This window comes from Cavia porcellus, unplaced genomic scaffold (assembly GCF_034190915.1).
Source record: "Cavia porcellus strain 051 isolate PalLab524CR breed Dunkin Hartley unplaced genomic scaffold, mCavPor4.1 scaffold_25, whole genome shotgun sequence".
In the NCBI taxonomy this organism is placed as follows: domain Eukaryota; kingdom Metazoa; phylum Chordata; class Mammalia; order Rodentia; family Caviidae; genus Cavia; species Cavia porcellus.
In genome coordinates this window covers 3,565,359-3,585,062 of record NW_026947508.1, presented here as the reverse complement: position 1 = coordinate 3,585,062, position 19,704 = coordinate 3,565,359, and the positions used below count along the sequence as shown (strand labels likewise).

The 19,704-nt window shown below is 57.6% G+C and overlaps 1 protein-coding gene across 1 annotated transcript in view; it reads left to right on the top strand.

Annotated features, from left to right (window-relative positions):
• Positions 1 to 19,704, top strand: part of Dnajc11 (DnaJ heat shock protein family (Hsp40) member C11) — a 42,419-nt gene that overhangs the window by 22,176 nt on the left and 539 nt on the right. Inside the window, exons 4-15 of the mRNA XM_003471452.5 lie at positions 2,525 to 2,626; positions 9,669 to 9,797; positions 10,553 to 10,675; positions 11,604 to 11,677; positions 13,751 to 13,940; positions 14,241 to 14,326; positions 14,395 to 14,511; positions 16,959 to 17,114; positions 18,063 to 18,132; positions 19,040 to 19,097; positions 19,186 to 19,328; positions 19,509 to 19,638. Of these exons, the coding sequence (XP_003471500.1) occupies positions 2,525 to 2,626; positions 9,669 to 9,797; positions 10,553 to 10,675; positions 11,604 to 11,677; positions 13,751 to 13,940; positions 14,241 to 14,326; positions 14,395 to 14,511; positions 16,959 to 17,114; positions 18,063 to 18,132; positions 19,040 to 19,097; positions 19,186 to 19,328; positions 19,509 to 19,638 (1,378 nt within the window). The remainder of the gene's footprint in view (positions 1 to 2,524; positions 2,627 to 9,668; positions 9,798 to 10,552; positions 10,676 to 11,603; positions 11,678 to 13,750; positions 13,941 to 14,240; positions 14,327 to 14,394; positions 14,512 to 16,958; positions 17,115 to 18,062; positions 18,133 to 19,039; positions 19,098 to 19,185; positions 19,329 to 19,508; positions 19,639 to 19,704) is intronic.

Below are 19,704 nucleotides of genomic sequence, written 5' to 3'. Positions count from 1 at the left end.
GAGTGGAGGTGTGACCATCGCGCTGCTGCAGGGAAACCAGGGTTTTATGATACCTAATTTCAGTGACGCAACTGAATTCCGATCCCTAGGAGCTTGTGGCAGGCTGTTAGTTAATAACACTGAGTTGTCTCTTCTTGGTTTTCTTTCCCTTGATCATAGATGTCCCTGGAAATTCCTTTGCTGTGTAGCCTCACGCACGCATGTGACTCCTGAGTGGGGCGTGGTGCAGGGAATGAGCTGTGACCCTTTCCCTCCCTCCATGGTGGCTGTGCCTGTATTCTACCTGGAGCTGCGTGTGCATCGCTCCACACCAGAGATTTTGTGTGATAATCCAGGCTTCTGTCTGTGAAGCCCCAGATGTGTGCAGGGGACCTAGGCTCAGCACACAGGCCTCAGACTGCACTATGTGCCTGGTCCCTGTCCCCACACTCCCTGTCACTCCACCTGCCCTGCCTGGCCCCCCACTGAGTAGTTGGCAGGTGGGCCTCATGGCAGTCCTCCTGCCTCAGCCTCCTGAGTGCTGGGAGGATTAGCATGCACCACCATGCCCAGTGCCTAAGTGTTGTTTAATTTGCATTTTTAAAACCCAGCATTCTGCAGGGTGTGGTGGCGTATGCCTGTAATCTCAGCACTCAAAGCAGGAGGCTCATTGCAAGTTTGAGACCAGACTGGGCTACAGAGTGAGCTCATGACTACCCTGAACTGTGAGACCTTGTCTCAAAAGACAACAGGGGCTGGGGATTCAGCTCAGTGGAGGAAGTGCCTGTCTGGCAAGCATGAGGTCATGTGCTCAATCCCCAGGACCCCCCCCACCCCCTCCCCAAAAAAAGATAACAACAAAAAAAGACCCAGCATCCTGTTCATAACACTCAGCTATGGAGGCTCTCATCCAGGTCAGAAGAGGACCCACTTCCCCTTCAGACCCAAGTTTCACGCCTGACACACTTGTCCTTGTCATTGGCAGGGACCCGAGCACTCAGTGGTGGGTCCCCAGCAGTTTAAAATATTTTAAGTCCTGTTTTGTGGCCCTTCAGAGTTAAGTGGAGTAGTCGAGTGCCCGCGTTCCTCTGGCACCGCTTTATGTTTCTTTGGGAGGCTGAGAGAGCGCTGGGAACCCTGAAAGTCATACCTGGCTTCCGACTGGGCGCAGGCAGTGCCCCCCAGACAGGGCAGTGTGAGCCGGGCGGGACTCACTTGCCATGCAAGTGCAACTGGGTGTCTTGTTTTGTTTTCGTTTTTTTTTTGGTACTGGGGATTGAACTCACAGCCTGGAGCTGGCAGGCAGGCACTGTGCCGCCGAGCGGTGTCCCCAGCCCTGGGACTGGGTCTCTTGTGAGTCCTGAAAGGCAGTCACTTCCATGCCGTTTAGAACTTCCCATTTGTCGTGGGGGATAACAAGTTTTACCGTTTTAAAGCTACCTTAAAAATTAGTTCCTTTTTAGTAATTGATTTATATTGTTTTATCTGAGGAGAAAGTGTTGCTCTTAATTTTTTGTGTTACCGTGGTAGAAATATTTAGGCGCTCACATACCTGCGAACATGCATACAAAGGAAAGTTTTTAGGAACAGACCGAAAATGCCAAGCTGCGAAGCGGGGCCGCGGGCAGCGGGGTCTGGTCCTGGTTTCGCTGGTGTGTGGTTGTCGTGATGTTCTTCTCTTGAGGCTTTTGAGCGATTGTTCCAGGGATTTCCCAGTAGCTTTTCCTGGCGTCATCCATCATGGGAGCACCTCCCAGCGGCCTGTGTTCCTCCCGCGCAGGGAACGTGTTTTCCGACTGTGTCCCCAGCCACCTCCCAGCAGCTCGCAGCAGAGGAGGCGTCACGGCTTCTCGCGTCCCTGCGCCGCGCTGTTCTCACGTGGGGCCTTGGCATCCAGGGCTGCCTCCTCCAGGCTGGCCTCCGCTCCCTCCTGGCAGCCTTCACTGTTTCGCCTTTGCTTTTGCTTTTGTTCTGTCTCTTCGAGACGGGGTCTCACTACGCAGTTCAGGCTGGCCTTAGCTCGCTGGCGCCCAGGCAGGTCTCGCAAGGGTCCTCCTGCCTCAGCCTGCTGAGTCCTGGGATCCGGGCATGCACCGCCATGCTTGCATACTGGGTTGTCACAGTCTGCTGTCTCTCGGGCCCAGTGCACTGAGACAGGAGTGTCACCGCCTGGTCATGCCGGGATCCTGTCACGGTGCAGGAGGATGAGTCCTTCGACTCTAGGATACCCAGACTCCCGTTGGTGATGAGTGGTCCAGGCAGCCATGGGGTTCTTCAGTGGGGCCCCTATTAACATTCCTGATGGGGTCCCAGAACTGGCTGGGAAACTGAAGCTGGGATTCTTGCTGTAAGAGTCCTGCAGCCTCAGAGAGAAGCTTCTAGAATGAAGATAGATGGTGGGTCAGGCAAGCACAGATGGGGAGGGCAGAGGCTGCTGGAGGGCTGAGCTCCCCACTGTCCCCCAGGGCTGGGGAGGCGCCCTCAGCACCCCAGGTGTTCTCCTGGCCTCTGGTCCTCAGCATCCCCCGTTCTGCTTCTCCCACAGGTGGTGGAGAGGAGGAGGACCCCGGCCGAGATCAGAGAAGAGTTCGAGCGGCTGCAGAGAGAGCGGGAGGAGAGGAGGCTGCAGCAGCGAACCAACCCCAAGGTAGCTGTGCCGCGGAAGGCGGGTCAAGAACAGCCGGGATGGGTCTCTAATGTGAGAGCAGTCAGCATCAGAATCAGACGGCCTGAAACTTCACTTATTCTGTTACCAAGTGGCCCTTGCTGGGGGAACTGGTAAGGCCCTGAAAGCCGGTGTCTCTCAGCACACAGGGGAGGCTCAGCCGTGTGCCCCGTGTCCGTCCATATGTCTGCCCCCCATCACCAACAGAGACGCAGGCTGAGACCTCCTTCTCCAGCAGTGTCACCCACGGCCTCTTAGAGCTTTCAGCCATAACAGCCCAGGGCATTTCTGGTTCACCTGGCCAGGCCCTGCTGGCTTCATCCAGGAGGTCTGCGCTGTGGTCACTGATCAGTGCCGTCTCAGCAGCCGCAGGGTGGCCCAGGGCCCTGGCAGAGCTGGAGTTGTCTAACCCAGTAACATTCAGAGGCAGAGAGCTGCTTACCGTCTAGCATCCAGGATCTTTTGTTTTCTACTGTCCAATGTGGCCTGACCTGTGGCAAGTAGGATGCTGGCCATTAGGGCCCAGTGGCAAGTAGCTGGCCAGGACCAGTGTGCCGTTCATCAGCGTATGATGCTGGACTCAGTGGCCAGGCCCTATCTGTGACCAGAACACAGCTGCATGTGTCGTGATAAGGGGTGTACGGTCCACGTGGCTCTTCCCAAAGGCTCCCAGCCCAGAGCCATGCAGTGCTGGAAGGAGGGGCGAGGCCATACAGAGCCAACGGGAAGCTGCGTTGTTTTTCTCTCCAATCTAGAAAGCACAGTGCCGGCTAATTAAACTGGGAAGCACAGTGGGTAAACCTTGACCAAATTAATTCTAAAGCCCCGACAGCATTTAAAGGACTGAGCTTGAGAACAGGCCTGCAGTCGGTCTCCCCTCAGTGCCCCACCGGCTCAGGATGGAGCTTCTCCAAGGTTCCCAGCCCCTCAGGAGCTCAAGTCTTGCACAAGACTGCACGGCATGAGCACGTGACCCGCACGTTTCTCTGAGTTCTCAGGACTGTCTCCAGTGACCCTGTACTGTAATGATACAGAGTAGGACTGCCTGGGGAAGGAAAAAGACCTGTCCACGTCCAATGCCTGTCCACGTCCAGTGCAGACATTTTTCTTTTTTTCAGAGCAGGAAAGGTTCATTGGGGAATCAGAATAGCGCCTGAGAGACACAGAAGCCCTGGAAGTGGGCTGTCCTGGAGGCCTCTGGGCAGGATGGTCAGCAGTCCCAGTGTGGGTGTGACTGTAGTCAGCCTCCACAGGATGCCAAGCGCAGCTGCCTAGCTGATGCTGGTCCAGCAGGGAGTCGGGTGACATGGCAGGGCTACCTTGGGAAGAACAAAGGCAGGTGCTGGCCACCTACTCGGTAACTGATGTCTATCTGAACTTTACTGGGCCGGGTATACCAGTGACAGTGTGATCCCGAGTTACTGCTAATGCCTTAGAGGACCTGGCCACTGCCTCTGAATCCCAAGGCTGAAACATTTTTTTCTTGAGTGTTTTCAGTCCATGGTTGGTTGAGTCCATGAATACAGCACTGTTGCCATTGAGGCTGACTATATTGGTAAATGCTAACAGTGTGAGCCACCAGTGTCACCCATGGCTCACACACACCAACGGACACACACCCAGGAGGTGACAGCTTTAGTTGTGCAGATCCTCCTTTGGCCAGATGCAGGTAGAGACCGGGTCAGGGAGCTCAGGTACCTGGAGAGTCAGGGAGGTCTGCGGCGCCCCCTCAGCGTCTCTGCTGCTGGGCTGGCCCCACGGGTGCAGGCCGCGTGGGGTCTGGTTTGGAAGGTCAGTGTTGGCAGATGTGAGGATGGGGGCAGGCCAGGCCAGGCCAGGCAGAAAAAGGCTGTCACCCTAGTGGCTCTGCTTTTCCGGCTGGGATCCTACCACACCCCGTGTCCTGACCTGTGTCCTGCCACCCTATGGGCTGTCCGCATGGGGCCAGTGTGTCTGGGACCCAGGCCGTGTTTCTGTGCAGTGAGAGGACACTGCTGAGCAGCATTTTGAAAAGGGGATTTGACTGAACTTTTCGTCCCATTTCATTCTTCTGGGCTTTCATTCTTCTCAAGGTGAGCCTCTAGTTTGGGACATCCCCTCCTAAGGGTGCCCACAGGGAAAAGGACATGTGGACCCACAGCACCCCAGCCTGTCGGGGATAGCAGGCGGGGTGACCCTGTGACCCTGCCACCTGTCTCCCCGGCGAGCCAGAAGTAGGGGTTTTGCGGTAGATGGTGGGCAGCGGAAGAAGGGCTGGTGAGGGACGGTGCCTGCACAGGGAGGCAGGGCCGGAGCAGATGCCAGCTGAGAAACGAGGACCCGTGTCCTTCCCACCACCCCAAGCTGTTGAAAGACTGAATAAACACAAGATAGATGTTGATTTATGAACGAAAGGGAAGCCAGGTGGTGCTTGAGCTGGGTGAGGTTCAGCACCTGTTTCTGTGCTGGGATTTCCCCGGGCTGCTTGGTGGGCTCTGTCCGCTGGGCACAGCAGTGGCCCTCTGATCGCATCCTGGCCTCCTCCGCGCCCAGGGCCCCTACACCTCACAGTGTAGAGTGCCAGTGCCGGTGTGGAGGGCAGAGGGTGTGCGGGCACATGCACTCAGGGCCGCGGGGTAGAGTCTTAGGCCCGGGGTCAGGTCCCTAGAGCTGATCGCAGATGCCACTTCTGGTCTGTGTTTGGCCAGGTGTGTCCAGTGCTCCAGGCCTGCACCGCTGCTCCTCCCTGCTCTGTCTTCTGCTGTGCTGCACTTGGGGAAGTGATGGGAAACGCCAGGCCCTGGGGCGGGGGTCCCGGTGTCTGCGGGCAGCTGTGGGAGCCGGCCTGGAGAAGGAGCAGGACCTGATTGGACCTCGCTGTCCACCTCGCTCTGTCCTCAGGCCCCTGCTCTCCCTGGCTAGTCCAGGCCTTCTGCTGCCTCAGAGACCGGGTCACAGAGTAGAGGACGAGGCCGCAGTTGCTCTGTTCTGTGTGCGCTGTCTGTCTCTGGCGTGCGTGTGTTGAGACACGTGCTGGCCATGTGTTCAGACTGGCCTCAGACTCCTGCCTCAGCCTCCCTCGTGCTGGGATTACAGGCCTGCCCCATGAGGCTTGGCCTTAATTTCTTTTTTTATCACCCCTGGACCTCTGTCTGGAGTGCAGCCATGTCAAGCATCTTTAGAAGCGAGGGGACCACAGGCAGCTGTGTGGCTGTGTTGCTGCCTGGTCGTGAACTTCCTTGGCGCCCGGTGCACTGGAGGATTCAGTTAGGGGTCTGTGGACGGCTGAATGGTCCCTCGGGGCCTGTGTTTCTTTTTCCTTTCCTTTCCTTTTCTTTATTTGAGACAGGGTCTTGCTCGGTAGTTCAATCTGGCCTTGAACTCGTGGTGATCCTCCTGCCTCAGCTTCCCAAGTGCTGGGATGTATTTATTTTTCGATCCTGTTACAGAAGAGTTTGAGGGAGAGTGTTGTGTTGTTTTCTGGCCCGTTCCACTCTTCCCACATTCCAGAGGCTGACACACTCTAGCACGACCGTCTTGGCTTTTAGAAAGGCTCCGTTGTTAGCAGTGTGCTTCATGTGATGGCTTAGAAGCTTAATTCACCTTTATCTGAAAAAAAATGTAATCAGGGCAGGCATTGAATCATAAGAAATATGTTCAGGTCCCAGACCATCTTCCTACAGGTGGCGGGCTGGGCCTCCTGTATGAGAGAGACTCCTGCGCAGCAGTCCTGTCACCCGCAGGCCCTGCTTCCCCCAGACAGTGCCTGGCAGCCGGAGTCCTGCCGAACCAAGGGAGGCGGGGCAAGGCCTGAGCAGGCAGGGTCCCGGCCCTGCCCTTTAGCCAGCTCCCGGGGCTGCTGGTCCCCAGGTGCAGAGGCTGCAGGCATGTGCCATGTCCTTCATTATTTCCCATAACCACATAGGAACCTTGGTTCTCATTCATCACGTTTCTCAGTCAAAATTCCAGTTAAGCCAGGTGTGGTGGCACACACCTGTGATCACAGCTACTTAAGGAGGCTGAGGCAGGAGGATTACAAATTCAAGTCCAGCCTGGGCAACTGAACAAGATCCTGTCTCAAAATAAAAACTGAAAAGGACTGGGGCTAGAACTCCTGTGGTAGAGACTTGCCTACCATGTTCAAGCCCCAGTACCACAATTCAGCTCAGCAGCATAAGCGCCTGCCTTGCAAGCGTACAGTCGTGGGTTCGATCCCTGGTACCGGTACAAAAAAAAAGACATTCCAGCTGGGCCAGGGTCACATGCCTTTTATCCCAGCGTACTGGAGGCTGGCGCAGGAGGATTGTCAGTGATTTCGAGGCCAGTGTAGACTACATAGTATGTTCTGTCTCAAACAAAAACAGGATTTAACTCAGTGCCACAAGCACCTGCCTGGTAAGTGTGAGGTCCTGAGTTCAATCCCTGGTACCAAAAAAAAAAACCAAACACACACACACATACACACCCAAAAAAAAAAATCCTTTAATTTAACTACATCAAAGTGGTGTTTACTTTATGGAAAGAAATTGAGTGCCTTGTAATTGACGTTAACAGACTGTGGCCAGGGCTTTGTTATAGGGGCTATGAGCTAAGAATAACTTTTACATTTTGAGCATTGTAAGGAACTGGGGGGGTGGGGCATGGTGGCACAGGCGGGCCTGTACTCCCAGCCCTGAGGAGGCCGAGGCAAGAGGATTGCCACAAGTTAAGGCCAGCCTAGGCTACACAGTGAGTTCCCTGAACTATACAGCGAGACCCTGTCTCAAAAAGAAAACAATCAGAAGAATATTCTATGACGTGAAAGTTCTATGAGACTCAGGTTGCAGTGTCCTTCGTTACGTTTTATTAGTGCACAGTCGCACACACTTGTTCCCGGGGCCGGGAGGGGGGCCTAGTGCAAGGCCGCTTGCCCAGTGTGGGCAGAGCCTGGGCTTGAGCCCCTACACACCAGCGCCCAGGGCAGCAGGGCCGGGCAGTCCCAGCCGTAGCTGCCCACAGTTTATTCCCCTCCTGTCACAGAGGTTTGATGACCTTGCTCTGGAAAACTACAGCGAAACGTGTGAGTAGTAGGAAGCTTAGTACTTTTCTAGGGTCCAGGCTGGTGGTGCGCGCCTGTAATCCCAGCTCTTGGGAGGCCGAGGGCGGGGGTCGAGGCTGCTTAAAGGAAGGTGCTTTCCTTGTGCACCTTTTTTATGGAAAATGATCTGACAACTCCAGTATAATGGATATCACTCTGCAGATACTGCAGATACAGCGGTTGCTAGGGAAGTGAAAGCCAGTGGTGTATCCAGGGATTGCTTGCTGTTTGTCTCTTGCTTTATGTTTTCGATTCTTGGTCAGAATTTAAATCTCTGCCTTTTCACTGCTCTCACCCTGCGTCCGCCCGTGCCCACACACAGTGGAGGAGCACGCAGGAAGGGGTACTGCGGCTCCACCCTCGGGGCACAGAGTGAAGGAGCCCGAGTGTGCTGTGTGCTGTGACCCGTGAGTTTTCCGAAGGTCACTTCCCTCAGGTGGGGGCCAGCAGGAGGAGGCGTGCTGAGCCCCTAACTCAAGCAGGATCCTCGTCGGCCTGAGGACCTGGCCACGGGGCAGCTCACTCATCAAGAGGGTGGAACCTGTGCCTCGCAGTCCCTGCTCGCATGGCACTTCTGGTTTTGTCCTTAGGGTTAGGGTTAGGCCGTTAAGTCTGCAGACTGTGGCTCATTGGAGTATTCGGGTGTTGTGTCCTCATCTAGGGGAGAAACAGAGGAGTTGGAAACAATGGCTGGGTGGTGCTTTAAACTTTCAAAGGCCACCCGTGCACTGGGGGGTTGGTGGGTTCTCAGCATGGCCCTGGCACGAGGACTTAACCATTTTAAACTTTTCTCTAGAAAAGGAAAGAAAACCCAGTATGGAAGCTTTAGCCGACACAGTTGGGTACATAATAAGAGAAAAAATGCACATGGTACCACTGCCTTTCCCCAGAGAGCCGCAGGAGCCCAGCCAGGCTGCCCGAGGTGAAACACCACTGAGACAGCAGTGGCCCCCGCCAGCCAGGAGCAGGCTCTGTCCCTCTCCGACGACGCCCTACGCTGCCGCCAGGGGGCGCTGCACACCTGGGTCCGCTCCATTGCTGTGTCCTCATGATGGCCTTTGGCTAGGGATTCCCTGCCCTCCCTGCCTTCTGTCAAGCTTAGATGTTGGGGGAGATTACCTAAAATGATGAAAATTGTATCTTTTTAAAACATGCGTTAATGAGCTCTGCTTTTATGCTTGTCACCCTTTAAAGTGGCTTATTTGAAAGTGATTTCAAAAATTAAATATTTTCTTAAAACACAGATTTAAATGCATTTTACAAATCACATTGATGATGCAAACAGGAAAAGCACTGGCGGGTTCCGATGTAGGTTCCGCTGTGGAGCTATCTGCCCACAGAAGGGCTGTTTCTGGCGCATACTCCATGTCAGCAGGCCTGTCTGTCTCCAGCCCTGCTCCCTTGGTTCTGTGCTGGGGGCTGCAGGCCAGACCACCCCAAAACATAGCTCCCTGCAGCAATACTTTGGCCCCGAGTTCCTCAGCTGCAGACTGGCGGGGCAGGCGTGGAGGTGGCTCTGCCCTCATCTCCCCACCTCTGCCGGGGCAGCTGGTCCAGCAGCAGGGGACTACACCCCTAGCTCGGGCTCCCAGTGACTTATTTTGCCTATGCTTCCTTCTCTTTGAAGGTGTTTCATGTTTAGAGTTTTATGGTTGTCAGCATTTGCACAGAAACCTTTCATTCATGTCACCAGTGTGTTGGTGGCTTTGTGCATCCAGGGTCTTGTTCAGCTCTGAGGATCCAGAGCAAGCAGGGCACAATGTCACCTGCACGAATGCCTGTCCTTGACCCGCCATCCCCTCCCTGCAGATGTGCAGGCCAGTGCTCGAGGTGTGCGGCCTCTGCAGCAGTTCAGCATGAACCATGAAGCAGGCACCAGGCTCAGAGCCCACTTGCTGCTGAACCTCAGTGGTGCCTTCCGCTCCACGTGCCACGCCAGCCTGCTGACCGCTTGTTTCTCTGCTGCAGGGAACCATCAGCGTCGGAGTAGATGCCACTGACCTTTTTGATCGCTATGACGAGGAATACGAGGATGTATCTGGAAGCAGCTTCCCGCAGATTGAGATTAATAAAATGCACATATCCCAGTCCATCGAGGTAAAGCACAGAAGCCCTCTGAGGGCAGCGCCAGAGCCTGAGCCACTGGGCCATGTTCTGCCGGGTTTCATCCTTATCTGTGAAAGGATCTGATCAGCACTCGGGCATGGTCCTATTACCTCGGTGCCTGCCCGTGAGCCAGCATGGGGCTCAGGCTGGGCACCGTCCCCGGGCGGGGTGAATGGCCCGGGCCATGGTGACTTGAAGGCAGGAGAGAGAGCATGGGGATGACACAGGAGGTGGTGGTTGAAGGCGCACTCTCATGTGCCATGTGGCCAGGCGGCCCCACATGCTGAGCCCCGGGGTCCCCAAAAGTCACCTTTCTGCCTGGTGCTTGATGTGGCAAGGTCAGGCGGTTCTGCACAGCACTCCCTGCCTCATTCATTCACCAAGCTCACCACCGCAGCACAATTACCTGGGGAGCCCCGTTCCCACTGAGAGCGCCCAGTAATGCAGCCCCTGGATGGAATGAGGGCTACAAGGCCCGGAACCCCACAACAGGCTGGGCTTTGCTGTTCCTGCCCTGGGTGCACAGAGCCAGCACTCAGTCTCCAGCTTCCCTGTGGGTGTCCGACAGGGACAGCACTGCCATGGCGTGTTAGCACCTGCAGCTCAGATAACCGGATGATGGGGAGGTCAGAGAGCAGGGTGGTCAAGTCCTGTGTGTGTGCAGGGTGCAGGGCACCTGCGCCTCTGCCCTGGGCTCTCAGCACTTCCGGTCATATCCACTCCTGACCGGAAATCTTTCCTTCTAGGCCCCCCTGACAGCCACGGACACAGCCATCCTCTCAGGAAGCCTCTCCACCCAGAACGGCAACGGAGGAGGCTCCATCAACTTCGCACTCCGCCGAGTCACCTCTGCAAAAGGCTGGGGCGAGGTGAGGGGCGGGCCCTGGGATTTCCCCTCCCGAGCCTCACAGTGTTGCAGTGGGAGCAGTCAGGGCCTTCATGACACACTCAGAGCCTACTCACCCCAAGGAAACACGAGTCCTGTCTGACTGCCCAGCAGTTCACTTAGGGCACCAAGCCGGACATGGGGCACGGGCTCGAAGTCCCTCCCTCCGCGGGTCCCAGGCATAGTAGGACTGCAAGTTCCAGCCTAGCCTGGGCTTCCTAGACTGACCCAAATGACTTAAAAGGGCTGGGGATGTAGCTCAGTGTTAAGTCCCCGATTAGATCCTCGGCACAGCAATGGGAGGTGGAATAAGATGCCCTTTGGGATCCCTCCAGAAACCGTCTCCGAAGCAGCAGGGGTGCCCAAGCACACAGAGCCGTGTCAGGTGAACACTGATGTGGCCCAAAAGTCACCCGGGCTGCTCAGCCTTTGAGCAGGACAGGGACCCTGCAGACGGCGGCCAAAAGAGGCAGGAAGTGGCCTCGTGGTCGCCTGCCCAGGCGGGGCCGGCCCGGCGTGCTGGGAAGAAGCCCCTTTCTGCATCCCGGGCAGGGCAGCCAATGGTGCTCTACCTGCCCTGAGGTTAAACCACCCTTGGTCCCTGGGTGCAGTGATCTTAAAACAGCAGGGCCGGGGTTTAGCTCATAGCAGAGAGCCTGCCTGGCAAACACAGGGTCTTGAGTTCAGTTCCTAGTACCAAAAAAGTAAAAATAGGAGGCCTCTTAATATAGCATAACATGCCAAATATATGTATGTATTTTATATGAGTGTGTGACATATTTTATATGCATGTTTTATATGCATATGTACAGGCTGGGGACGTCGCTTGGTGGGGAAGCCCTGGGTTCAGCCCCTGCTACCACAAAAAATCAAAACAGAAACCACTGACACTTTCTCTCTCTCTCCAACAGTTGGAGTTTGGAGCAGGCGACCTCCAGGGGCCACTGCTTGGTCTCAAGCTGTTCCGTAATCTCACCCCAAGATGGTAAACGCAAGTGCTGCTCCTCCGGGCCGAGCCGGGTGGACGGGGGACAAGGGCGTGTGCTTCCTGTGCTCTTGGTCACTCGGTCACTGTGGGAGGGGCCCACTCCCAACCCAGCCAGCCCTCCTGGCCAGCGCTGACTTCCTGTGCCAAAGACACGGACACTGGAGGTGCCTTGGCAGGGCCGGAGTGCCTGGGGTGTCCCGGTGTCTTCTCTGTGCTGGGTGGACAGCCATGGGCATCTGAGCACAACCTCGTTGCAGCCCGGTGGTGGAAGGGGGCGGAATGTGGTGAGAGGGCGGGGGCCGGGGTCCCGGCAGCCTGTGTGGGGACGGGCGGAGACTCAGCTGGGACAGCACAGGCACAGTCTCTGGGGCGTACCACATCTGCCCAGAGCCCAGCTCAAGGGTCCGGGCAGGGGTGAGGTCCTGGCCTCTGCTGAGAGCAGAAATGGTGCCCGAGGCGGGGCCCAGGAATCTATCAGCTTCCAGATAAGGAACTGCTGCCCTGAGGAAGGCCTTCAGGCCTCTCATGTCCTGTGTGTGGTCACCAGCCATCTGGGGCTGGCTGTCAGCAGCTCTCGGAGGTCTAGAAGTTGAGTTTTATTCACTGACAACAAAAACTAGAAAAAAAAAAAGTTGAGTTTGTCAAACATCAGAACGCAGCTTTATAAGCGGGTAAGTTAATAAACAGCTGCTGGTTCTTACTGTTAATAAACAGCCACCAGAGCAGGTCAGGGCCGCCTCATCTGAGGTCCAGGTTGTTTGCAAGTCCAGGCTGCAGTTAAGAGAGGGCACTGGTGAAACTGGGTACGGTGGTGACACCTGCAATCCCACTCACTCCGGAGGCTGAGACAGGGTCACAACCTCGCAGCCCAGTGAGACTCCATCCCGAAGCAGAAGGCTGCGGCCCAGTCTTGAAACTGTACACGGGTGGGGTGACTTCTTCTGTCTGTTTTCTGCCTGCTCCTGTAGCCCCAGCGCAGTCAGGTCCTTTCCCACGGGGCTGTGGCCAGGGTGACCTGGCTGAGGGCAGCTACTAGCAGGGAGGAGGGGTGAGACGGTCATGCACACCTGGTGTGGGGGCACACGCCTGTGATTCCAGCCTGCTGGAGGCTGAGGCAGGAGGACCACGGTGAGTCCAAGGCCCGCCTGGACTATGTAGCTAGATGCTGGCTCTAAAAAAAAGAACAGAGGGCTGGGATTTAGTTCAGTGGCATAAGCGCCAGCCTGGCAAGCACGAGATCGTGAGTTCCATCCCCAGTACCAAAAGAAAAGAACAAAGAAAGGGGAAATCGCTGTGCCAGGTACTATTTCAATGGCGAGGTGTCTGTCCGCCCAGTTTTGTAACAAAGACCACAGACTTAACCCAGGCTGGGAGACTCAGAATTTAAAAAACAGTTTTAAAGAGGCTGCAGCTATAACTCAGTGCAGAGGTCCTGGGTTCGATCTCAGTGTTGAAGAAAGAGAGGAAGAAAAATAGGCAGCTGAGCTAGGCCATGTGGTCAGTGCTGTCTCCTCCGGGGAAGGGCTGTCCCCGCTGCTGAAGTGAGATACCGCTTGCGGCCAGAAGATGGCGCTACAGGCCCTCAGCCCTTGCTTCAGAGCCTCCTGCTTCACTCACTGCCACGCACGGACCTGGGGGCAGCTTGCCCCAGCACCCCAAAGCCAGCCCTGTGGCCGAAAGCTCTCATTTAACTGCTCTGGGGTTGCTGGAAGTAGCTGGGGCTTGTGGACCCTGTCTCTGTCATCCAGGAGGCAGGCTAAGGGTCCCTGAGGTCACAGGTAGCCAGCTGTCAACAGCTGTGGGTCAGCCCAGGGGCGCCTTGGTGGTGTAACCGCCTCTTCGGGCCCATGCTGTCACATGGAGCTGTCACTGAGGAGCGCAGTGTCCTGCAAGGTCCCGAGCATGCAGGTCACCCCATTGCCGCCCGTTTCCTTAGACTCCTCTCTGTTTCGCTGGGAGCCAGACCCGGGGTTCACAGTGACAACCCCAAGCAGGGTGTCAGCCTGGCAGAGGGAGAGGGCAGCACAGCTGAAAGCAGGTGTCCTCAGAGCCTGTCTGTCTGTCCCCCAGCTTTGTGACGACAAACTGTGCCCTGCAGTTTTCGTCCCGGGGCATCCGGCCCGGCCTGACCACAGTCCTGGCTCGGAACCTGGACAAGAACACGGTGGGCTACCTGCAGTGGCGCTGGGGCGTCCAGTCAGCCATGAACACGAGCATCGTGCGTGACACCAAGACCAGCCACTTCACCGTGGCCCTACAGGTGAGTGTGGGGACGCAGTGCTCCCGTCTGGTGCTGTGCAGATGCCCCTGCGGTCGAGAAGCTAGCACATGACCCTTGGTGCAGTCCCGAGGCTCCGTCTCAGAGCAGGTCCTGCGGGGGAGGGCTACACACAGGTCACACCGGGAGCTCTTGGTACGCACTGTTCAATCCGCACGGTGCCACTCCACGCTGTGCTGCTCAGAGCACGTCCTGAGCCATGACCTTCTGGTGGCCAAGCCCGTGGGCTCCGGGCCATGGCAGGGCTGCAGGGACCCTGGTCCTGTTCCTCTGTGTTCACAGCTGGGGATCCCGCACTCCTTCGCCCTGATCAGCTATCAGCACAAATTCCAAGACGATGACCAGACCCGAGTGAAAGGCTCTCTGAAGTAAGTCACACCCATGGGCGGGGCTGTGGGTGGCCGCAGGACATGGCCCCAGCAACTCCACTCCGCAGGGCAGGCTTCTTCGGGACAGTGGTGGAGTACGGGGCCGAGAGGAAGATCTCCAGGCACAGCGTCCTGGGTGCGGCCGTGAGCATCGGGGTCCCGCAGGGCGTCTCCCTCAAGGTCAAGTAAGTTGGCTGGCCCCTCCACCCTGACGCCCATGCGATGGTGCAGTGGCCTCGGCTCTGCGGTCTGGGTCCCCGGGGGCCCTGTGCTTCCCTCCCAGCCTCCTGAGCAGAGGTCAGAGGGCACTCAGTGCACAGGGAGCTCTGTTGGCCTCTGCCGTGGTCATTCTCACTGTGTAGCTGCGGGGCTTCCTGCTGGCTGCTCTGGGTCCAGCGGCCAGGCTGCTGCTACCCACGCCCCCTCGGGCACACACGGGCCTCCTCTGCTGGAGCTCCCCGAGTGGCCTGTCCGGCCTTGTGACTTCAGTCCCCTCGGGCACTGCACTCTCACCCCGAGAGCCGGCTGGACCCGTCCTGAGTCTCCAGCTCAGGCAGGCGGCCTGCAGGTGGAAATGTTTGGTGCCACATCGCATGGTGTTGCCATGAACCCTGCTCTGGGGAGGCTGAAGCAGGAGGATCGCAAATTCCAGACTACACATAGCAAGATCTTGTCTCAAAAGAAGAAAAGCCAGCCATGCTTGGTGGCACATGCCTGCAGCCTCAGTGTTTACAGGGGCTGGGCCAGAGGACTGCAGACTGAGTCTCTCTCGGGCGAGTCAGAGCCTGCAGCAAGGCTCAGCGGAAACCGCCTGGCTTCCATCCCCAGGGTCACAGAACAGGGAGGACAACGCTTAGGGGGAACCATTGGGCCCGGCACATGCAGGCTTGTTCTTTCCGCTGTCACCTGAAAGATGACCAGCAGCGCTGGGAGGGGTGCGTGGGTTCTGTGCCCTGAGGACCCAGTGTCCCGTGCGCTCTGAGGGAGGCTAGCATCATCTCCAGCATCACCTGACACGAATCCAGAGTAACCTGGGTCCCCGCTCATCTCGAAGAGCACACTCCATGCTGGCAGTCACATCTCAGGGTCCCCATGCCGACGGGGGAGTGGCTGGTGGGTCTCCGCGGCCCTTGCCTCCTCTCAGTCACTGCAGCCCCGGAACTGGTCCTCTTGGCCCCTCCATGCAGGCAGAGGTTCCTGCAGTCCCCTCAGCACCTGCTGCTCCTCTGCTCAGAGACCGGCGAAGCCAGGGGCTGGGCCTGGCGTGAGGCCTGGGTCAGCTCCCATGACAGAGGAAATGCCCTCCCCAGCCCCAGGCCGAGCCTGAAGTCTCAACCACCCTCCTGGGCGGCTCCTGGGGTACCCTCCAGCCTGGAGCAATAGGTGGCCACTTCAGGAGGTGGCCTTGGGCTCCTGCTCAGCTCACCACTCTCAGAACTGTCCCGTCCCCTCCCCTGCTCAGGGACCAACTTGGCTCTCTGACTCACCTTACGGTGGAAGTAGGGAGCGTCAAGGTGAGAGGGCCCTTGCTGGAGAGCAGAGCAGCTCACAGCCATCTGTCGTGGCCAGGGCATCTGGGACACCTGGAACGGGCCATCGAGCTGGCCTGTTTCTGCAGTCATCCCCCTCCCCCACCCTTCCAAATCCCGCCCCCCATTTTAAAATTAGGAAAATAAAAAGGCCAAGCATGGTGGCGTGTACCTGTAATCCCAGCACTCAGAAGGCTGAGGCAAGAGGACTGCTGAGTCCGAGATCAGCCTGGGCTACTTAGTGAGACCCCGTCTTAAAAGACAGACTACCAACAAATACAACTGGGCACAGTGGCCCCATCCATACAGCTCTAATCCAGCCGCCTACAGGCAGAGGCAGGAGGCTCACAAGGTCAAGGCCAGCGCAAACAGCTGAGACCCTGTCTCAAAGTTTGGCAGAGGTTGGACTCAGTATAGCACAGTGCAGGAGCGCTCGCTGGCAGGCAAAGGCCTCGGAGTCGTCTAGTTTTTGCAAGGAATAAATAGAGCGGCTGCAGGGGTGACCTGTGCCGGCGTGTCCTGAGCAAGGCCCGGGTCCCCTGCTCCAGCCACCATGCCATACTTGCTTCTTTCTTTATTTTGTGTTTGGTTTCCTGAGGCAGAGTCTCACCGTGCAACCCAGGGTAGCCTTCAAGTTGCAGGCTTCCTGCCTCAGCCATTTTTGTTCTGTTTTCAAAACAAAGCCAGGCCTACAGTCCTAGCACTTAGGAGGCTGAGGCAGGGGCTCACCCCAAGTTCAGGGTAAGCCCGAAGTGTATTATGAAGTGTATTTGGTCTCAAAAAACCCAAAATACTTAAAAGACAATTCCAGTGTGGTGGCACACAGAGAGACTGAGCTCAGCCAGAGCAGGACTGCGGCTTGAACACGGAACGCAGTCTTTGCCTCCGTAAGTGGCCGAGTTCACAGTCAATGTTGGTGGGATGGCCGCCTAGCGGGGAGTGCGTGGCCCTGCCCACAATCAGCATCCTCCATCTCGTGGCTTGTGAGCCATCACAGACTTCTCAGGAACGAGACGCTCTGCCTGGGCTCAGGGGTCCTGGGGGCCTGGAGCCCAGTCCTCCCGGGGCTGGAGTGCTGCCTCACCGTGCCTGTCTGTCCCCAGGCTGAACAGGGCCAGCCAGACCTACTTCTTCCCCATCCACCTGACGGACCAGCTGCTGCCCAGCGCCGTGTTCTACGCCACCGTGGGGCCCCTGGTGGTTTACTTTGCCATGCACCGCCTGGTCATCAAACCGTACCTCAGGGCGCAGAAGGAGAAGTGAGTCTCGGGCTGCACCGGCCTCTGCTTCGCCCCACAGGGCCACCCTGGGGAGGAGGCCAGGTGCCACACACTCTGTTCCGAGACCACCACCTGGGGACGGACTCGGAGCACTCGGGGTGGAGGCAGGAGGACTGAAAACTCAGCCAGGAAGGACCTGGGAGGCTCGGTGGCTCATCGAGACTCTGTCTCCCTAGGAATGTTGCTCAGAGCAGATGATGTGTTCAGCTTCTGGGGTGCGGGGAATAAACCCTAAACTGTGACCGCAGGGAGTAACATGCTCAGCCTGGCATGGGGTGCACGCCTCTCATGCCCACTACTCAGGAGGCTTGGGTAGGAAGACTGAGAGTTCAGGGCCAACCTGGGCATCTTAGCCAGGCCCATCTCGGCGTAAAATCTGGAGAGGCTCAGGCAACACAGCTGAGCGGGTTCTGTACCCGCAACACCCGCAAAGGGACCAGGAGTGGAGGCACCAGAAGCAGTAGCTTCCCTTCTTCCTGAGGGCCACGTTCTCACCGTGCCCCTGGATGTCCCACAAGCCTGTCACAGTCCCTGGAGCTGATCCCAAGGGCCTTAGCCAAGGTGATGTGCACGGGGCTTTCTACCATTGCCTGCATGGAGCCCAGAGCCCTCTGCCTCCAGACCCCACAGCCCAGGGTCCCCATGCTCCCCATGCTCCTGAGGTCCGAGGCACGGGGCAGAAGGCTGGCTTCAGTCCACAGTGGACCACTGGGTACCGGCTCAGGCCTCAGCGCGCTACTGCAGGAAAGCACGTTTGTGGGTTTGACCCAGGCAGGCTGCGGGGGCTCCCTAGGGCCCCGGGTGGGACGGAGCTGTCTAGGGATGGGACTAGGATGTCGATGCTGTCTGGGTGCAGGTCCAGCGTGGGGTCCTGCCGACTGCTGCTGGGTGACACCGGCTCACTGGTGGATTTGCTTCTCTTGAAAGGGAGTTGGAAAAGCAGAGGGAGAACACCGCCAGCGACATCTTGCAGAAGAAGCAGGAGGCAGAGGCGGCTGTGAGTGCATGTCCCCTCCCCAGGTCTCACACCCTGTGCAGAGTAGGGGCCTCAGCTCTCCACATCCCCATTTGATCTGAGACAGTGCCGGACAGGCCCCCCACACACACACAAGAAGAGGAGCATGCGGAGAGCCACTAACCCCGAGCCCAGCCCTGGGCCTCATCCTAAGTCCCTGTCTCAAACTAAGCGGCTGGAGCAGGAGCCTAGTGCAGGCATTGGTTAGAAAAATGGAGGACCAGGCTAGGGACTTAGCTCAGCACCACAAGCGCGCCTACCTAGCAGGCATGAGGTCATGAGTTTGATCCCTGGTTTCGAGGGAAGGAAAAAAAGCCAGGATTTAGCTCATTGGTGTGAACACCTGCCTGGCAAGCGAAAGGTCATGAGTTCGATTCCCCGTACCAAAAGGAAAACAGAAGGGTATGGCTTGACTAAGCACGTGGTCCTGAGTTCAATTCCCAATGGCAAAAAAAATACAGGGCTGGGGTTGCAGCTTAGTGATACCGCCAGCCTGGAATTTATGGTGCCCTTTGCCTCTGGCATCCCAGAGGGCAGAAGTAGCCGGCAGCACTGTCCCCTTCCTCTTCCCTTCATAGGCCAGGACAGCCAGAGACACCTGCACAGATGGCTGGGTGTCGTGGGGTCCCAAGGCAGGGGACGGGCTGAGATGGACACACGGGTGGCACCCAGGCAGTGAGGCCTGCCAGGTGGGCCATGCTGTCCACAGGGCCAGGTGGCACCGGGTCCCTCTGGACGAGCTGGGGTGCAGCTTCACACGTTCAATCCCAATTACAAATGCCGATGCCTCTCCGGTCATGGATGTCCTCACTGGGGTCACTGGGAAGTTGGCTGCTTCAGGGGCTGAGTGTACAGGTCTGGCCCTGACGCCATGTCCCGTCCTTGGCAGGTGCGCCTGATGCAGGAGTCTGTCCGCAGAATCGTCGAGGCCGAGGAGTCCAGGATGGGTGAGAGGCGCCTCCTGGCCTCGGGTCCCGCACCTCCCTCCTTGGGGCCACCATCATGGCCACCTCTGACCTGTCCACTCTTACGCAGGTCTCATCATCGTCAACGCCTGGTATGGCAAGTTTGTCAACGACCAGAGCCGGAGGAGCGAGAAGGTGAAGGTGATCGATGTGACGGTGCCCCTGCAGTGCCTGGTGAAGGACTCAAAGCTGCTACTCACGGAGGCCTCCAAGGTACGCACCGCCCGGCTCTGCCACTGCCAGCTGGCCCTGGCACGGAGGAGGGAGCTGTGGGGACCCGAGGAGAACAACAGGTCTGCCAGCTGCCATCAGTAGCTTCCGCAGCGACGCGGTGGGGAGGATGTGGACAGACTGAGCTGGTGCAGCAAGCACCCTGACCTCCCGCCCACGCAGGCAGGGCTGCCCGGCTTCTACGACCCCTGCGTGGGTGAGGAGAAGAGCCTGCGGGTGCTGTACCAGTTCCGAGGAGTGCTGCACCAGGTGACAGCACCCGACAGCGAGGCCCTGCGGATACCTAAGCAGTGTGAGTGGCCACGTGCTGGGCAGGAGGGCAGTGGCGGCAGCGTGAGGGACGGGGACCCCACGGCGT